The sequence below is a fragment of the Eurosta solidaginis genome, chromosome 1, assembly GCF_040869045.1.
Source record: "Eurosta solidaginis isolate ZX-2024a chromosome 1, ASM4086904v1, whole genome shotgun sequence".
In the NCBI taxonomy this organism is placed as follows: domain Eukaryota; kingdom Metazoa; phylum Arthropoda; class Insecta; order Diptera; family Tephritidae; genus Eurosta; species Eurosta solidaginis.
This window is the reverse complement of record NC_090319.1, coordinates 13,718,141-13,738,716: the sequence shown is the minus strand read 5'-3', so window position 1 is coordinate 13,738,716 and position 20,576 is coordinate 13,718,141. Positions and strand designations below refer to the sequence as shown.

Here is a 20,576-nt window from a genome sequence, read left to right as displayed (position 1 = left end):
TCAATCTCCACAAAAATTTGCTATGACATATTCTCTCTCAAAAAAAAAAGAGTAATTTTGTCAAATAGGTTTGTAGTTGGTTTTAAAGTCAACAACAAAAACAAAAAGAAGAAAATAACTAATAAAACTTGCAAATTATTTTTTTTTTACTTGCATATGTATGCATGTAATTGCATAAGGTAAGTCTGTCTCGTTAGACCCGAGAAGAACAAATTTAGCACAGCTGGGTATAAAATTACATATTTAAATGGATTTATTTATTTATATATTTTTTCATTAACCAACGCAACTTAATTCGTTCCTTAAATTTATGAGTACGCGTTTTTTAACAAGCGAAAGAAAAAAAGCGAGCAGTAACAAAGTAAAAATTTGCAATAAAAAAAATAATATAAAAATAAAATTTTGTGTTTTGCCGAAACAGCATTTGCATTGCTCCTACCTACACACATGCATAAACGCACACACAAATACACGCATAGTCATCACCCCATTAACGCGCTCACAGTTCGCACAACAAACTTCACCCAATCATCAGCAATCAGCATATCCAGCGCATATTCAAGCCCGTGACAACCGTCACCTCAAAGCTGCGCTCGTAGCTCTTAAAGCTTGACTCAAGAAGTGTAAAAAAACAAGTAAAATTCCAACTGTCATTTAAAATCGATACAACACGCGCTCGTGGTAATGCTGAATTCGTTATCAGCGACGGTGGCAAATGCTTTGCGCGCCTTTTGGTTGCGACTCGTACTCATCTTCTTCGGCCAGAGTCATCATCATAACAAATGCCGGTTGAACGTCAAACGTCAATTTTCTTCACAAACATCACAATCACAAACAATTTCAATCACAGCAGCAGCAGCAGCGGCAGCAACAACAACAACAACAGCACCTTTAGCGCCATGCATGGCAATTTGGCAACAACAAAAGCCGAAATATGAAACGGAAGCAGATCGGAAATTACCAAGACCCAAAGGTTTACCTTTGATAGGCACATTTTGGGATTTATTGGCTGCTGGCGGTGGACAACAGTGAGTAAACTTGCCTTTGTTTTTTCGTTTATAAGTTAAACAAGTTTCATAATTTATGGTTTACTTATTTTCGTTTTGTTCGATTTTCGCTGGTTGTTTTTTTTTTTTTTTGGTTTTGTCTGGCTGCAATTGAGAACTTGCTGGCAGAATCAAGTCACTGTAATTTAGATTCCATCTTGGTGTGAAATTTCCAAAAAAAAAAAAAGAAATCGTCGTTGCATAATTTTAATGAAGATTCGGCAAAGTTGTGTAATTGACGAGTCTTTATCAGTCGCAGTGGCGCAGGTCTATGTGCTTCTAGTATCGACCATTCGTCTTTTTGCACCATTACACTTCTGTGCAGAGATGTACGGAAGTAGTCGCTTCAAGTTAGAAATTGGGTCAAAAAGAAGTGAACCCCTCTATCCCCCACCATGAACCCAACTCGTAGAATTGTTCACTGGACCACTTTCCTGCTGCTCTGCGATGTCGATGTTCGATTCCCTTTGCACACTCTTGGCTACTTCTTTCACCGATAAGGTGATTGGTACACTCAGAGAAAAAATCGTTGTAAAACGAACTAAGCAAGTTCAAAATTAAGAACATTCGTTGACAAGTCTGTTAAGTACGTTTTTTCTTAACTCGTGACCGATGGGCTTGTTTTAAGAACAGTTTTTCCAAGCACACCGTTCGTATTTTCTGACCACTTTGGTATTGATGTGTAAACCTTCTGTGCCCATCTCAAGCAATACTTGGGCTTGATTTAAAATTTTTCGTTCTCACTTTTCGAGAACGATTTATGGTCGATTTAGCAGTTTTCGGTCTCAATTCAAGAACGGCTTGTGCTTGATCTTTGGGGGGAAAGTAATATTTTCAAGGAGTACCCATTAATTTATTTTTTTGTCATTAATAAAAATAACAAAACAAATTATTATTAAAATTCCAAAACGGTTTGAAGAAACGCACAATATGCATTTTTTCATATATTTTTCTTATCGAGAAATTTTTCTTATTTGATGATGCAATCTGAATATATATTTAAAACATTTCATAACAAGCTTCAGAATTACCTGTCCATATGTGAATGGAGCTGAACGAAAAATAAGAGTTAAAAAAATTGTTTTACAAAACTTTAGAGTTTGACGGCGATCGAACTCGCTGCACATGATCGCAACCGCAACATCATAGCCACTGGGCCACTACAACCGCTTGACAGCTTGTGCCAAATGTTGTATTTAACATTGTACTACACAAGAATTATACCGTTTCCTTTTTCTTGAACTTAATTGAAGAACATTGTTCTCATTAATATAACATTTGTTCATATTTTAAGACCAACCGTTCTCTTTTCAAGAAAATGGTTGTCAGTTCAAGAACAAGGTTGTTGTTTTGAGAACAGATCGTTCGTTTTTCAAGAACAAAAAAGTAAGAACATGAAAAGTTTGAATTGAGTCCGGTGGTACTGGATTTTAGAACGGCGTTTTTCTCTGAGTGTATAGTCCCCACAACGACCAGAAGAACATTTGCGGAACCCGTGCAATAAGCTGAAGCAGTTCATAATGCCCCTATGTATTTGTTGCACCGAGGTGATAGCTGATCGGTATTTTCTCCGAAATAGCATTGCATCCGCCCTGATTTCTACACCATACCACAGTTTTGAACCGAAGCGGATGTACGCAGCATATACATACGTATGTATATGGGTTTATCCCGCTTATGTTTGTTATTAATCGGATCAAATTCGCTATGGCGTACTCACTATTCTCGCAAGCCCGTTGAAAGTGGTTTGAGAAGGTGAGCTTGCCAAGCCCCATCTGCGAAAGCGACAAAAGAGCGCTTTTTTGCATGTGTTAGCCATGAGGGCTTTCTTAAGTGGAGTTCCAGAAGTCAGGATCTAGCAGCAATCTCTGGGCTGCTTCGCCTGTTATTGTCAGTTTTCGCTGTCCTTGATTTGCTTCATAGATGACCCAACGATCTTTTGGGTGGTCCCTCAATGTAGATATGTATGCTTAAGCGCATCGAACATGACCAGATTGGAAGAGCTTAGTGACAGGCCTTATCGGCTTTTCTTCCAGCATTTGCAACCTTTGCTTTGGCGTCTCTTGTCTATTCCTTTTTTAGTGGCCGCTTCCAATCGCTATTCATTAAAGACCTCACATAGACTCATTGTGGCCATAGTCCATGAGACTCTCCATCAGTTTTTTAGCCCTTAGACCATGCAAAAATGCTACTACGGATATCCCATCAGGTCGTGATATTCGCGAACGGCGACCATTTTGCTCTGTTTACTCGAGTGAGGAATAGAGCATCTGCCATATTTCGGATCTGGTCGTTTACAGCGTTTGTTGAAATGGCCGTAGTTTTCCATTCCTAGTTTGTACTCTTGTCCCCACGAATCGCGATCCGCTTCTTCAAGAAGCTTTTTCAGCTCTTTCGTACGTTAAAAAATATTCTGTTGTCAGTTTTCGCATTCAGTGTCATACTCTGTGCAGCTCCACAATTTCATTGCTCCAGCAGTATCCTTGTTTTTTACCGTGATCGGCTGACTTGTCGCTCTCTCTGTTTGCTAGAGTGAGCTACAGAGCATCTGCTAAGTTTCGCATCTTGTCGCTATCCATCGTTTGATAACGTGGAACGGAGTTTTCTCCAAGAATCATGATCCACTTCTTTACAAAGCTTTTCCCATCAGTAGGTTAGGTTAGGTTAAGAGGGCGTGCGTGAGTGTTACCCAAACTTCCACTCGGAGACATTTTGGTGACGAAAAATGTGTTTAGCTCCTAGTGGTCCTCAACGAACCACTTGCCCTGATGAACCCAAGAAGAAGCGAGACATCCACCTTCCCAACCTCTGCCAGGCTATCGAAGAAGCGTGAGCCCAGAAATCTGCGCCTTCTTTTTTGAAGCGCCGGACATTGGCAGAGAAAGTGGTAGATCGACTCCGGTTCCTCCTCATCCTGACAGCTTCTGCAGAGGGAGCTTGTTGGTATTCGCCACCGTCAGAGCATTGGTGCGATAGCACAATGATCTGGGATGACACCCGTAAGTACCCTCACCGCAGATTTCTTCAGTTTGAGAAGGACGTTGGTGCATTTCCTATGCAAGCGTGGCCATAAGGACCTTGAGACTTCGCAGTCAACCATATTGGTCCAAAGCAAGTCCGTTGCCCTGTTTTCATATTCGTCGATTCTCCCTAGGAGATATCTCAGCGGTGGTCGAACGGAGCTGTCCACCTCACTTATGTCTAAGCCATCTCATCCGCGAGTTCATTCCCTTCAATGCCGCTGTGCCCAGGGACCCAGCAAAGGGAGACATTGAGATGACTTATAGATGCCAGAGAGGCTCTACACCTCCGCGCGATGTCCGATTTTATCATGTTGGACTCTATTGCTCTTAAGGCGGCTTGGCTCTCAACAAAGATTGTAACGTCGGTGTTGGAGACCGCACTATCTTGGAGCAGCTTTGCCTTTGCCGCTCTGTCTATAGCAAAGACCTCTGCTTGGAATACAATGAATGCGTCAGGAAGTCGGAATGATTGGCAAAACTGTAGATGTGTTGAGTACATCCCAGCCCCAGTTCCCTTTTCCATTTTCGAGCCGTCGGTGTATATTATGATGCCCCTGCGGTGGTCTAGGCCTACTTCCCATTTCTCCCTTGAAGGATATCGTATGTTCTGAACTTGGAAGTCCAAAACCCCTGTGATGTGGCCTGTTTTGAATGTTAGGTCGGTTATTATTCTGTTTAATTACCCCTTCGTCATATCGTCCAGAATCGTCGCGTGTCCGTGCTTAGCTGTTTTCCACATGTTGGATTCTCTTAGTCGTAGAGCTCCTCTAGCGGCTTATCCCTGCACGAAGACTTGTAGAGGCGTCTAGTGAAAAATTACATTTAGCGCTTCCTGAGGTGCGCTGCTAAAGGCGCCTGACATTCCCAGGCATGCCAGCCTTTGTATCTTCCCGATCCTCTGTTGATTACTCTTTTTGTCTAGCGCATTCGACCAGACCAGAGCTCCAGCTTAATTTGGAATTGAGTATAATTCCCATCAGTAAGTTTGCTTAATTTTATGGCGGGATCGAAAGCGTTTTGTCTCTTTTGTATGTTCCGGCATGTTCTAGTACATATGGCATCTTACACACGAGTGGATTGCCAGTCTTCGTACACTGCAATTTTATTGTTCTACCTGTATACTTTCGTATAACATTGTGGTGTTGCGGGCGTGGCACACACAACATATGATCTCTTCAACAGTAGCGTCGGGGGCTTCGGTCCTGTCGTTATTGGGGTCGTATGTGATTTATTTATGGTCACTTCCAGCATGATCCCTTATCACCCTCCACACAAACGCGTTTGCAATATCAGGATCGAGTATCAAAGGCATGGGTGTCCAAAAATTTATTGTGATTGATTTTTCGTTAGCAAGTGCAGCCAACATTAAATGGGGTTGTTCAGTTAACCAATCCAAGCCAAGTATTCATCTTTAAAACAAACCTTTGTCTGAGGCATTATCTCTTTACAAGCTCTGGCGTTGAAGTCTCGATCTCAGGTCGTCTTCAAGTAGATCTACCTTATCCTTGTACCTTTAACGAAGATCATCCGAAAACAGGGGCAGTGCCTGTTTAGTCTACGTACCAGTAACTTCTAGTCTTATAAGGTTAGCTGCAGAAGACATAAGTATTTGGCTCTGTGTTCAAAGAAATTTTGCATTTATTGCTTCGTTTATGTGATAGTCTCTGTAGTCAGATTTAGACAAAGTTTCCATAGAAGGTAAGTAAAGTATCGTTATATGAATGACTCACGCGAAAGAGAATTTCTAATGACAGGTGCCGTATGACCATCATAATATGATATATATTATAATGGTTTCAAAACGAAAACTCCGAAGACATCAACCGAAAACGGTGTGCAGAACACGACTTAAAAATTTAGAATCAATACAAATATTCAAAACGGAAGCAACGTTTTTTTTTCTTAAATGAAGACGATAGTAGGGCTTATTTGATTTTGATTGATTTGTGAGATTACTTATGTGCATAACTTATCAAAACAACAGATAACCTAATTGCAAATCGAAATCAAATTCAGTTTATATAAGAATACAGAACACTCACAAAAAAAAAAAACCTTATAAAGATATATTTATACTTTATTTCATGCAAATCTCAGTCTTTCTCAATCATATTAAGCCAGGGATCGTTAAAGTTTCAAATGTTATTATAAAAGAGTTGCTTTATATATGTATAAAGTTCGAAAAGTAACGTATGTATATTTAGGATAAAATAAAAACTAAAAAAAAATTTTTATATTTTCGACTTTTATATAGCATTCTCAGGTCAAATTAAGGTTTTTCAAGTCAAATAAAACTTTTTTCAAGCCAAATTAAACTTTTTTCAAATTAAATGAAGCTTTTGTTAAAATAAATGTAAATTTTTTCAAGCCAGATGAAGATTTTTTCAAGACAAATGAAGCTTCCTTCAAGCCAAATGAAACTCTTTCAAACCAATAAAACTTTTTTCAAGCCGTATAAAGCTTTTTTCAGGTGAAATGAAACTTTTTCAAATGAAGGGAAGCTTTTTTAAGTCAAATTAAGCTTTTTTTAGGCCAAATGAAAGTTTTTTTCAAGACAAATGAAACTTTTTTCAAGCCAAATTAAACTTTATTCAAATCAACCGAGCTTTTGTCAAATCAACTGAAACCATCTTAAATTAAATGAAGCTTTTTTCCAGTCAAATAAAACTTCTTTAAGTCAAAAGAAACTTATTTCAAATCCAAGGAAACTTTTCAAACAAATGAAAATTTTCTAAATCAAACTTTTTTCAAAATCAAATGAAACTTTGTCACATCAGATTCAACTTTTTTTCAAAACAAATTAAACGTTTTTCAAATCAAATTAAATTTTTGTATGTCAATTGAAACTTTTTTCAAGTCAAATAAAACTTTCTTCATTTCAAATGAAACTTTTTTTAACACAAGTCAAACTTTTTTCATTTCAAATGAAACTTTTTTCAAATCAAATCAATCTATTTTTCGGCTTATGATATCTACAGGTTTTAAAACTTGCTTTTACCCCATAAAAGCTATTGTGGTATTGAAAGTGTACTGTGGTAGCTTTATATATCGACTTCTGAGTGGAATACAACCTATTTAAGATTTTGTTTCAAGAACGCACTACTTCACACTTTTATTCAAAAAATCCCTGTCCCAGCATTTTTTGCGAAATACGCCCTATATGAGCATAAATTTTTACGTGAGATATGGCAATTATGATAATAATTCTGAGATAGAGTGTTTTTGAAACAAATCACGAGATAGGGCATTTTTGAAAAAAAATGTTTGAGATAGGACGTTTTCGCACTGACAGCCGAGATAGAATGGCCCAAATAAAAAAAGTCCCTTTTAGGATAATGAAAATATTTTTTGCATCGAAAAAGTTGCCTGTAAAAATCTCAGAATGAGGAGCGATACAATTCTTATAGGGAAGGATATCAAAAAAAAATCGAAAATGATATTGGTCTCAGTTGAATCATTTAAAAGTTATTTGAAAAGAACAAAGTTTAATTCGAAATCAAAAAAGTTTCATTTGACTTGAATAGGTTTCATTTGAAAAGGATTTTATTTGACTTGAAAAGATATATTTTTTTTGATTTGAAAAAAGTTTCAATTCTTTTGAAAAAAGTTGTATTTGATCTAAAAATGCTATAGCGAAGTCAAAAAATTTGAACGAATCCATTTATCGATAAACTGTGTAATATGGAACGTATTGGTATACTTCTCCCATCCAGTATGAATTTTTATACTCAGCTAAGCAGAGCTCACAAAGTATATTAATTTTGTTAGCGTAACGGTACCCCGCAACGGCATAAACTAATCGAGATAGATATAGACTTCTATATATCAAAAATGATCTGGGCGAAAAAAGAAATTCATATAGCCATGTCCGTCCGTCCGTCTGTCTGTGAACACGATAACTTGAGTAAATTTTGAGGAATCTTAAGTTTCTGGGCACCCATCTCAGATCGCTATTTAAAATGAACGAAATCGGACTATAACCACGCCCACTTTTTCGATATCGAAAATTTCGAAAAACCGAAAAAGTGCGATGATTCATTACCAAAGACTGATAAAGCGATGAAACTTGGTAAGTGGGTTGACCTTATGACGCAGAATAGAAAATTAGTAAAATTTTGGACAATGTGCGTGGCACCGCGCACTTTTAAAACAAGGTAATTTAAAAGTTTTGCAAGCTGTAATTTGGAAGCTGATTATGTAATGTTCGATTACACCCGAACTTAGCCTTCCTTACTTGTTTGGCTTACATTTTTCCCAACAACAAAAGTTATTTGCAATTCCTATATTAACAATTTTACTTAGACTCATACAACTCCATTTTTCGCAAATTTTGTTTAAAGTGAAGGTGTAGGGTACATATTTACATGTGTGTGTAAGTACTTTATTTGGTGGGTGACCGCAGAAGACGAATAAATCAACTTGAATGACGAAAGTTAAATATTTTGAATTTCAAATTTCGAATACAGTCATCCCAGTAGGCAATTTACTGACTGTAAAAAACGTAGAAGATATGCAAGGAAATTACACCGTGAGAAATGGGAGTACACCTGTAGCTCAAGTAAACTTAATCATGGTTGTATGTATCAGTGTATGGCATATACCCAACTGACATCAAAAGAAAACTCCAATGAAGCTGCAATCGTTTTCCACTTGGTTCTCCAACAGAGCGGAGGTCTCAGTCTTGCTAACATTCCATAGGTGGGTGTCCATTAGAATATCTTCTGGGCCGAAGTATTTTCTTCTTAGCTGCGTTAACCTCATACAGGTCTTTAATAAATTTCGATCAGTCTCAACCCATTTGGTGAGGTTTTGTCGCGGAGTATACCTTTCGTAAGATGTGACTAAAATCCATAGACCCAGAGGATTCGAAGTGGTCATATCAAACCGTACGCGAGATATTCGGACTAGTACTTAATGGAGCTAATTTCCGGAAAGTGCTGGATCCATATCCAGCCAAGGACCGTCAGCGATAATAATTGTAAAATTTTCGGGGAAAGCCCGGGAAAACTTCACTCCTAGAGCCAAGTCGGATGTACACTTATGTATACATGAGTTCAAGGGTCACAGCCGATAGTTTTGAAACCTCCACAGTAGGTTTGTGTGATCAGTGGCTATAGCATAGGCTAAATCGACGGCTGAGTGGAAGATAAACCTATCTCGCCTGCCGCTTCGAAACGCTCAATTTCAGAAAACTTTTTAATAACGCCCTTTTCAAAATTTTTTTATATACGCATCAGCCAATGTCAAAATGTATTGAATGCCCTATCTGGGCGTTTTTGAAACAAATTTTGAGATAGGGAGTTATTCCGCCGAATCTGAGATAAAAAGTTTCTAAGGCAGATAGGGTGACAATCCCCTCAGAAATCGATATAAAATGGTTGATAAGGGAGCGGTTCTACGCCCCAAAGGAATATAAATTTCGTTTTGTCATTAATCCGAATGTATACTATCAGAACAAACTGCTTTTTTTCCAGACACATCTTCTATGTATCGTCGGTCCCATGGAATACCAACCAGCTCGCTGTTCGCGTGGAAAACTAGAACTTTTCAGTTGTTCGTGAACACGAGAACAAAGAACTGTGATAGTCTTCCACGCAAATAACGAACTGTGCTAGTTTTCCACGCGGACATGAACCGTGTTAGTCTTCCATGACAATTTGAAACATGCTAGTCTTCCATGGGAGCGACGATATCTTCGCTATTATTTATAACCAAACCACTAATTTTTACGTTTCCTGATGTCAAAATAAGGATTCCTACAAATATCTAATGGAAGATAAAAAAAATGGCTGCCAAATTTCATTGAATTCTACTTCAAGTGCATACTTACAATTTTCGGAAATCGGACCAAAGTATAACCAATGTTCGTTGACTTGAGAAAATATGGAAATATATTAGGAAGATGGTTTGTTTTTTACTGTGCTGCCCAAATAGTAGAGACCCGAGCCCAAGGGGCGCGATTTTGATTCACTTTTAGCTAGAACCAATGGCTGCTGCTTTTACCGCAACTTCTGGAGATGCTGTTAAAATGGATCCGAATTATCTCAACATGCAGACCAAGCGGCCGGGCCTATGATTACGGCAGTAACCCTAAAGATTTCTCTTCTTGACATGTTATGTTTGTCCTCTGTTCACCTACTATCGTAAGTTGGCAATTCTTCTGTAAGCAAGATCCCGTATAAAAATTGTTTGCGAAGTTGGCTGCGGCTTGAAGTGGTCTCTTGCAGCTGCTGACGATCTTAGACGCAGTGATGGCTTGGCTATCTGAGGAAATGCATGCCTAGCGCCCTCTCAGCGAGTCCTCGGATGTATGAACGGGCTGACAGCGACACATCAATTTGCTCTCAAAAAACTTCTAAGTCAATGTATATTTTTCGACTGTAACGACAGACATTCCTTCCGTCCATTTCTGACGTGTCGGTGTAGAATGAAATTGCGTTGTTCTTTTGCACCTCGTGCTCTCTGAATCGTACGAAAATGATAAGCATTGCTCATGCATCCATTCGCCCATCACTCGACCTATACGTCCGAAGGCTCATCGTCATTAAAATTAAGATTTTGTAAAGAAATTTGGCATATTACTTCTTCTGATCATGAGTAAGTTTCTATTAAAAATGGCCGCAACCAATATGTAACCACACCCACCTATTAATATTATAAATGTTAAAGTTTGGATGTGTAAACATTTTGAATCCACATACGTTTGGCTTTGTGACTCAATCTCATCCGAACGGCGGCAGGGATTTAATAGCCAATAATCTGAAAAGATTGACTGGGATTCAAGGGGTTGATACGCGCAATTCATAGCTTCCACAACCCAATTACAACCTCAACTACGCGAGGCGAATCCTGTTACAAATATGTAGTATCATACACATATTTAGCAGGCGAGGCTCTGGCGATCCTAAGTTCCTCATGGAAGTGGGGGTTGCGGGGCGGGTTGACCTAGAAGGTTCAAAGTGGTCGCATTAAATCGTTCCCTATATGGTCGGGCTAGTGCCTTAATGGAGCTTGCTACCGGAAAGTACCGGATCTATATAGGCCAAAGGGCCATTAGCATCGATAACGCCCCCGCACCTTACCGCTTCGGGGAAAGTCCTTATCGCTACAACAGCAACAAAAGCTCTGCTGGCTACTTTTTTTTGTAAAAGGGGTGGATGCCCCCTGAGAACAGTTCCTTTTTAATAACCTTTTCACCGTTTTGTGGCTCAATTACGCCAAAACGGATGAAACGATTCGGATGAAACTCGGTCCACAAATAGACAATAGTGTGGAAGGATTTACTGCCTATTATTTTTTTAAAGAGGGGTGCCAGCAGTAACTTTTTAAATACTTTTAGCCATTTTAATTTAGGTATATTAACTTTGCAGAGTGATATTAAGTCTACGGGCTTTAAAGAAGTATAACAACTTTGGAGAAGTTTTTGGGGTAGGATCTGAACTCCCCTCTCTGGAACAGTACCAATAATATTTGGTATCTGACTTAGTTAAAAATGCTTAACAACAGTGAGCAGTGGCGCAGTCCCCTCCCAGAAACCCCCCCTCCCCCCCTACTCTTCCTTTAGATGTATTTATAAATAACACGACTCTACAAAAAAATTTTGTTCTTTCTCCTAAAGTTTATTTCATGAATTTCTGTTTTATTATACCCAAAAACAAAAAATATATATCTTTTTTCGATATAAAGTTTGCTTTCGTAAAAGTTATAGTAGCAATAATCATGGCGCTAGAGTGATAACTAAACCAACGATCAGGTGTTTTGTATGAATCTAGAATAACCTAAAATGTCGTCACGAAAGTGTAAATATGAAGCTGATGCTTTTCATTATATATGTGCGCAATTTATTAAATTTCGAGATATAAAATATAAATTAAACATATCACTCATCCTCTGTGAAGCCTACGAAGCATATTTTGGCTGTCCTGTTTGGAATCAATACAAGACACGGGATCCACATTTTTCTTGTATTTGTTGTAGAAGATGTTTGGAAGGTAAGCAAATTTTATTTAAATAGTAAATTAAATAAGGTAGACATATTGATTCCTCTCTCTATATTTTAGGTTGGTATCGAGGTGAGAAAAGACCAAAAAAAGACCACGTTAAAGACTGCTACTTTTGCATTGTGAACCCGAGTAAAAGACGTAGAGGTAAAAATGCAAAACCTATCGAATATACTGATCTTGAATCTTCTTCTGCTCCAGTCGCACACGATCTGACACGACCAGTACCAGAGCCACCGAAAAAATTATCGCAGAGAAGTGGATCATCTCTTAGTTCTTATACAAGCAATGCCGATAAGGAGTTTTTACCGGCACCAAAACAACCAAAACATCATTTCATCACTACTGAAGATTTTAATGATTTGATTAGAGATTTAAATTTACCAAAAAGTAAAGCAGAGCTTTTAGGCTCTTCTCCGAACAACGTTATCAAGGCCAATATAATGAAAACATGATGGGAGACTATACATATTTGGGGTTTATTGAGGGATAGTACTTATGAACATAAAAGAAAAAGTAAAAGTGTACACCTTTAAATCATTTTCCACTCTTTTGTAAGTTATTTCGATATTAAATAAATAAAATAAATAAATATAAGGCGCGATAACCTCCGAAGAGATCTAAGGCCGAGCATCTCTTCTAACTTGCGTCGTGCTCCTCTTGATTTTCCCTACAAATTGGCCGGACGGGACCTACATGTTTTATGCCGACTCCGAACGGCATCTGCAAGGCAGATGAGTTTTCACTGAGAGCTTTTCATGGCTGAAATACACTCGGAGCGCTTGCCAAACACTGCCGAGGGGCGAACCCCGCTTAGAAAATTTGTCTTCTAATTGAAAAACCTTATTTCTAAAATTTTGATGTTGCTTTGCCCGGGGTGCGAACACAGGGCATACGGTGTGGTAGGCGGAGCACGCAACCAGCACACCACGGTGACCGCCATTTCGATATTAAAACTTAATAAAAATATTTATTTGAATTGTTTAATTTTCAAGTAAAAATTAAAACCACAGATTTTGAAAAGTTTCGTTCAAGCGGTTTTTATATAGGAAAGCAAACTTTTTCATGTCATATATATTTTTTTCCGTCATATTACGATCTAAATAATTGAAATTTAATGCTTTGAAGTCAAAGTCAAATTTTGTGTTAACCCGTGTAATATATGGTATTGTGGAATACATATGAAGCTCAAAGCAATTTTGGAAAAGTGAGCATTGCCGTACTCCCAACCCTAACTCTTCCATTCCCTGGAACCTTTTTATAAATCGCTAGCCCTGAATATATTATTCTCAGAAGAACTATTTTTAGTAGTATGGCACACAAATTTGCTTTTGTCATCATTTGTTCGGAATCGTTACCGAACTATTTCTAGATTACTTCGGGACTATTGAGGGACCGTTTCGGGATTATTTTAGAGAGCTTTTATGGGCTTTTTGAAGACTTTTGGATTATTTCGCGACCGTTTTAAGATTGTGATGTAGATCTCTCGGGACTGTTTCGGATCAGCTTTTTGGTTGTTTTTGTAATTATATTGTGGACAACAATTCATGATTATCTGCGTATAGTTTCGAGATTGTTTTCGAGATTGATTCGGAATCATTTCGGACTGAATCGGGAATGTTTTCGGAGCCATTTATATGATGTTCGGAAATCATAACGGAAGATTTGCCATGAGATATTTTTTAACTTTCGCCGCATCATTTCAAGATTGTTTGCGGAACTTTTTCAAGACCATTCGTAAGTGTTTTAGGGGAGTATTGGGCAGCACCGTTTTAAAAAATCCAGTATATGTGCGCTATAGTATCGAAATCTTTTCGGGACTATTTCACGATTATTTTCTGTAGGTACTGCCTAGGAACTTATTTCAGGATCATATTGGAGCATCTATATCGCATACATTTTTATACTCAGTTCAGCAGAGCTCACAGAGTATATTAACTTTGATTGGATAACGGTTGGTTGTACAGGTATAAAGGAATCGAGATAGATATACACTTCCATATATCAAAATCATCAGTATCGAAAAAAAATTTGATTGAGCCATGTCCGTCCGTCCGTCTGTCCGTTAACACGATAATTTGAGTAAATTTTGAGGTATCTTGATGAAATTTGGTATGTAGGTTCCTGGGCACTTATCTCAGATCGCTATTTAAAATGGACAATATCGGACTTTAACCACGCCCACTTTTTCGATATCGAAAATTTCGGAAAACCGAGAAAGTGCGATAATTCATTACCAAAGACGGATAAAGCGATGAAGCTTGGTAGGTGAGTTGAACTTATGAGGCAGAATAGAAAATTAGTAAAATTTTAGACAATGGGCGTGGGACCGCCCACTTTTAAAAGAAGGTAATTTAAAAGTTTTGCAAGCTGTAATTTGGCAGTCGTTGAAGATATCATGTTGGAATTTGGCAGGAACGTTACTCCTATTACTATATGTATGCCTAATAAAAATTAGCAAACTCGGAGAACGACCACGCCCACTTAAAAAAAAAAATTTTTTTTAAGTGAAATTTTAACAAAAAATTTAATATCTTTACAGTATATAAGTAAATTATGTCAACATTCGACTCCAGTAATGATATGGTGCAATAAAATATAAAAATAAAAAAAAATTTCAAAATGGGCGTGGCTCCGCCCTTTTTCATTTAATTTGTCTAGGATACTTTTAATGCCATAAGTCGAACAAAAATTTACCAATCCTTGTGAAATTTGGTAGGGGCTTAGATTCTAGGACGGTAACTGTTTTCTCTGAAAAGGGGCGAGATCGGTTGAAGCCACGCCCAGTTTTTATACCCAGTCGACCGTCTGTCCTTCCGCTCGGTCGTTAACACGATGACTTGAGCAAAAATCGATATATCTTTACTAAACTCAGTTCACGTACTTATCTGAACTCACTTTGTAGTGGTGCAAAAAATGGCCGAAATCCGACTATGACCACGCCCACTTTTTCGATATCGAAATTTACGAAAAATGAAAAAAATGCCATAATTCTATACCAAATACGAAAAAAGGGATGAAACGTGGTAATTGGATTGGTTTATTGATGCAAAATATAACTTTAGGAAAAAACTTTGCAAAATGGGTGTGACACCTACCATATTAAATAGAGGAAAATGAAAAAGTTCTGCAGGGCGAAATCAAAAGCCCTTGGAATCTTGGTAGGAATACTGCTCGTGGTACTACATACATATATAAATAAATTAGCGGTACCCGACAGATGATGTTCTGGGTCACCCTGGTCCACATTTTGGTCAATATCTCGGAAACGCCTTCACATATACAACTACCACCACTCCCTTTTAAAATACTCACTAACACCTTTCATTTGATTCCCATATCGTACAAACAAATTCCAGAGTCACCCCTGGTCCACCTTTATGGCGATATCTCGAAAAGGCGTCCACCTATAGAGCTATGGCCTAGACCGTCTTAAAATACTCTTTAATACCTTCCATTTGATACCCATGTCATACAAACACATTCCAGGGTTACCCTAGGTTCATTTTCCTACATGGTGATTTTCCCTTATTTTGTCTCCATAGCTCTCAGCTGAGTATGTAATGTTCGGTTACACCCGAACTTAGCCTTCCTTACTTGTTTGTTATATTTTCTTCGTGCGGACTGCGCCGCTGGTATAGCCAAGTATAAAATATTTCGCATAAATAAAATCCTTCTAGATGGGCTACTGTCTTCAAATTTGGCATGTATGTAGATTGTCTACGTTGAGCATAAAGATTTAGATTGAGCATGACAAAGATCCAACTTGATCGCATATGTTTTTTTTTTCTAAAATGAATACATGCAAAATATTTTACATTTTTGAATGACGCTTTTTTGCAGAACCTTCGCCTTCTCAATACGCATGCTTATACATGCATAATCGTCCAGTATGTATGTAGGTGGGTATGAATGTATGCAAAACCAACTTGACTTTACTAACTGCCAATCAGTTCGTGTTTCATGAAGGTTATTGTAAGCTGAATCTTTATTATTCGAATAAATTTCAATGCCAAAATTAAAACCGAATATTGCGCATCAGATTGTCACCCTTAAACATAAATAAACGTTTTTTCGGAGATAAACAAAATTTTGAACTTTTTTGAGAGCAAGATATAAAGTGTGAACTATATCCTACTAAATACATACATACATACAAACATATCTTACATATATAAGATTTGACATCATGCATAGTTCATTAAACCTTTTCTAGCATACATATGTATATGTATGTATGTAGGTATGTAGCTGGATCATATACAATCAATCAACTACTTACACCTGCCCATAGTTTAGTCATCTGCTGGGTTTGGAAATTTAACATAAATTGATTTTTATTTTTATTTGTTATTTATTTTTTCTCTTTTTGTTGTAGATTACATAAATACATTCATCGTCGTCATGACGAGCTTGGTCCAATATTTTATGAACGGCTTGGTGGCGTACAGGATGCCATATTTGTTTCATCAGCAAGTCAAATGAGAGCTGTGTTTCAATATGAGGGCCAATATCCACGGCATCCGTTGCCAGAATCATGGATTATATACAATAAAAAATATAATTGCAAACGTGGATTGTTTTTTATGTAAGTATACCCACGCAGCATTTAGGTGATTAAATTTTGAATTTCCCTACATATCAATACAATTTGATTACCCTTTCTGACTAAATAATGAGTTATCATACAATTGAACAAAAGAAATAATCAAATATGAATACTTTTGATGATCAACAATTTTTAATCATTTTTCATTCAGCTTTCTGAATCTTTCTGAATATCATTGTTGACTGAATAATGTATTTTATAATTGTTAAAATTTTACTTTTCATTGAAGATCTTATTTTTTCACATACACACATTTTTTCAATCATGAAGTTCAGAAAAAATATATTAAAATTTTATTATTTATACAAAGACAAGAAATAATGTACATACTGCTCGTAACCGAAGATGTCCACAACCATTTCTCACCTACGGCTTCCCAGAAAATACAAATCCAACCATTAGACAATACAAAGGTTGTGAACTATTTGAACCCCAGGTAAGTGAAACTCTCTTGACATATCGCTCATTTACTTCAATAGTGTCATAACTCAAAAAACATGACTTTTGAGTTAATAACATATAAACGTACCCAATATCATCATCTATGTTGTATAAAAAAATTGTTGTGATCAGTTAAAAATTTACCACTTGCTATAAAACTGAAAATATGCCTTTATATGGGCAACGTATGGCAATTAAAATCTTTGAATGACTCTCCTGGAAAATAATGTTTTTTGAGTTATGACACTATTGAAGTAAATGAGCGATATGTACCTGAATATGGCTTCAACAACCCGTACCATATCGTATTCTAAGATGTTGACGATCATATGTGATGTTGGATGTTGTAGTCGCAGGTGTATATCGGTCAAGTTTGTTTGCGCATTACCTTTGATTCAAATAGCTCACTTCCGCATGCTTTCTTCCCCTGATGAAATAAGATTACCATGTAGTATCTTAATTTGTATGAGATATGAAGAATAAATGCATGATAATCGTATTCGAAAATCATTCAAAAATCACAACCAACACGAATGAAATATGTACACGAATATGATCAGAAAATGACTGTGAAAAGCAGTCAAATATTACTCTAAAACAATTAAAGCTCAATTTTACAATGATATCAAATATGAATGAAAAGCGTTTAGAAATAGGAATCATGATAATTCAAGAATAATCACATTTAAGGTACATTTTTCTCCCGACGATACACTAATTTTCGAATAGAAAATACTTTTAAATTTGAGCGTTTTTAATCATCTTGGGGTATGATATTTAAATATTTTTTGATCAAAATTTTCAAAAAATGCTGACTGGGATAACATTGTTGTATGAATGTGTGTGTGCGCATGCATGTGCATGTATGTATGTGTGCGTTTATTGATGAATTTCATTAACACTTTGATTTTGTCGCGACAACACCACCAATTCTTATAGGGAAGGCGAAGAGTGGCTACACAATCGACGCATATTAAATCGTTTTCTATTGGGTGGCACCATGAGATGGATGGATGGACATATTGAGGCGTGTACAATGCGTTTAGTGAACTTGTGGAAAGCTCAGGCTGTTAGACATACAACATACACTGAATTGTTCGATCTTGAGCATCAACTTTATAACTGGGCTATTGATGGTTCGTTGACTATATTTACACATACAAATATATATAAGAGGGACAACAAAAGCTGAGTTAGTTGGCCAGGACGGAAATTCTCCCAAACAGGCACCCCTCTAGTCTTTTAAATCTTGCCTTTAACCTTAGGAGGCCTTTTCTCCACTTTTTTATCCCCAGTGTGTACTAAAAATGGTTATTATAATTTTGATTGGATAACGGTTGTGCATAATGGCATAAAGAAATATAGATATACATACTTCCTTATCAACATCGACAAATATTTTTACTGAGCCATGTGCATCCGTTAACACGATAACATACACTTGCTTATTCGAACCCAGAACATATTGATATTGACAATTTCCCCGAATGAACTATAACCACGCCCACTTTTTATACTCATATGAGCAGAGCTCACAGAGTATATTAATTTTGTTCACATAACGGTACCCCGTATCGGCATAAACTAACCGAGATAGATATAGACTTCTATTCATCAAAATGATCTGGGCGAAAATGCAAATTCATTTAGCCATGTCCGTCTGTCCGTCCGTCCGTCCGTAAACACGATAACTTGAGTAAATTTTGAGGCATCTTAATGATATTTGGTATGTACGTTCCTGGGCGCTCATCTCAGATCGCTATTTAAAATTAACGACATCGGACTATAACCACGCCCACTTTTTCGATATCGAAAATTTCGAAAAACCGAAAAAGTGCGATAATTCATTACCAAAGACGCCTAAAGCGATGAGACTTGGTAGGTGGGTTGACCTTATGACGGAGAATAGAAAATTAGTAAAAATTTGGACAATGGGCGTGGCACCGGCAACTTTTAAAAGAAGGTAATTCAAAAGTTTTGCAATCTGTAATTTAGCAGTAGTTGAAGATATCATGATAAAATTTGGCAGGAACGTTACTCCTATTACTATATGTGTTCTAAATAAAAATTAGAAAAATCGGATGACGAACACGCCCGCTTTAAAAAAAAAATTTTTTTTTAAAGTCAAATTTTAACAAAAAACTTAATATCTTTACAGTATATAAGTAAATTATGTCAATATTCAACTCCAATAATGATATGGTGCAACAAAATACAAAAATAAAAGAAAATTTCAAAATGGGCGTGGCTCCGCCCTTTTTCATTTAATTTGTCTAGAATACTTTTAATGCCATAAGTCGAACAAAAATTTACCAATCCGTGTGAAATTTGGTAGGGGTAAGATGGTAACTGTTTTCTGTGAAAAAGGGCGAAATCGGTTGAAGCCACGCCCAGTTTTTATACACAGTCGACCGTCTGTCCTTCCGATCGGCCGTTAACACGATAACTTGAGCAAAAATCGATATATCTTTACTAAACTCAGTTCACGTACTTATCTGAACTCACTTTATCTTGGTACTAAAAATGGGCGAAATCCGACTATGACCACGCCCACTTTTTCGATATCGAAAATTTCGAAAAATGAAAAAATGCCATAATTCTATACCAAATACGAAAAAAGGGATGAAACATGGTGATTTGATTGGTTTTTTGACGCAAAATATAACTTTTATTTGTTGTTTTTCGGCCTTCAATATTTAAATTATTCAATTTTTCGAGCTCAAGGCCACGCATAAATAAAAAACCAAATATTTTATATCATTAAACAAATATATTTATTGAAAGATATAAAATATTTGGTTTTTGATTTATGCGTGGCCTTGAGCTCGCACAATATAACTTTAAAAAAAACTTTGTAAAATGGGCGTAACACCTACCATATTAGGTAGAAGAAAATGAAAAAGTTCTGCAGGGTGAAATCAAAAGCCCTTGGAATCATGGCAGGAATACTGTTCGTGGTATTACATATATAAATAAATTAGCTGTACCCGATCCGTATTTTGGTCGATATCTCGAAAATGCCTTCACATATACAACTCCCTCTAAAATACTCTTTAATACCTTTCATTTGATACCCATGTCATACAAACACATTCCAGGGTTATCCTAGGTTCATTTTCCTACGTGGTGATTTTCCCTTATTTGACAAAGGATGAAGGAAAATCGTTCCAAAAAACGTCATGGGTCGATATTTCCCAAATGTATGTGATATGGAATTAAAAACCACTTATAAATCATCTACGAAACCAACGCAGCTAAGCTCTCAGCCTTCCTTTCTTGTTCGACATCGAAAGTTTCGAAAAAAGAGAAAAATGCGGTAATTCAAATCGATAAAATGATGGAACTTGTTATGTGGGTTGACTTAATGACAAAAATAGATGGATTGATAACATTTTTGAAAATGAGAACGTTTTTCAAACCGTAAAGCAAGGCAAATTCAGTACCAGATGTTGTTATC

At 36.9% G+C, this 20,576-nt stretch overlaps 1 protein-coding gene across 3 annotated transcripts in view; it reads left to right on the top strand.

The window, feature by feature from the left end:
• The window catches only part of sad (Cytochrome P450 family protein sad), a 265,008-nt gene that overhangs the window by 233,284 nt on the left and 11,148 nt on the right, over positions 1–20,576 (top strand). The window contains exons 2-4 of one of the 3 annotated variants that reach the window (XM_067781023.1): positions 422–1,028; positions 16,448–16,657; positions 18,059–18,255. In XM_067781023.1, the coding sequence (XP_067637124.1) occupies positions 685–1,028; positions 16,448–16,657; positions 18,059–18,255 (751 nt within the window). In that variant the 5' untranslated portion in view covers positions 422–684. Of the gene's footprint in view, positions 1–315; positions 1,029–16,447; positions 16,658–18,058; positions 18,256–20,576 lie in introns of all 3 variants that reach the window. The other 2 variants (XM_067781019.1, XM_067781032.1) reach the window with 2 other exon arrangements.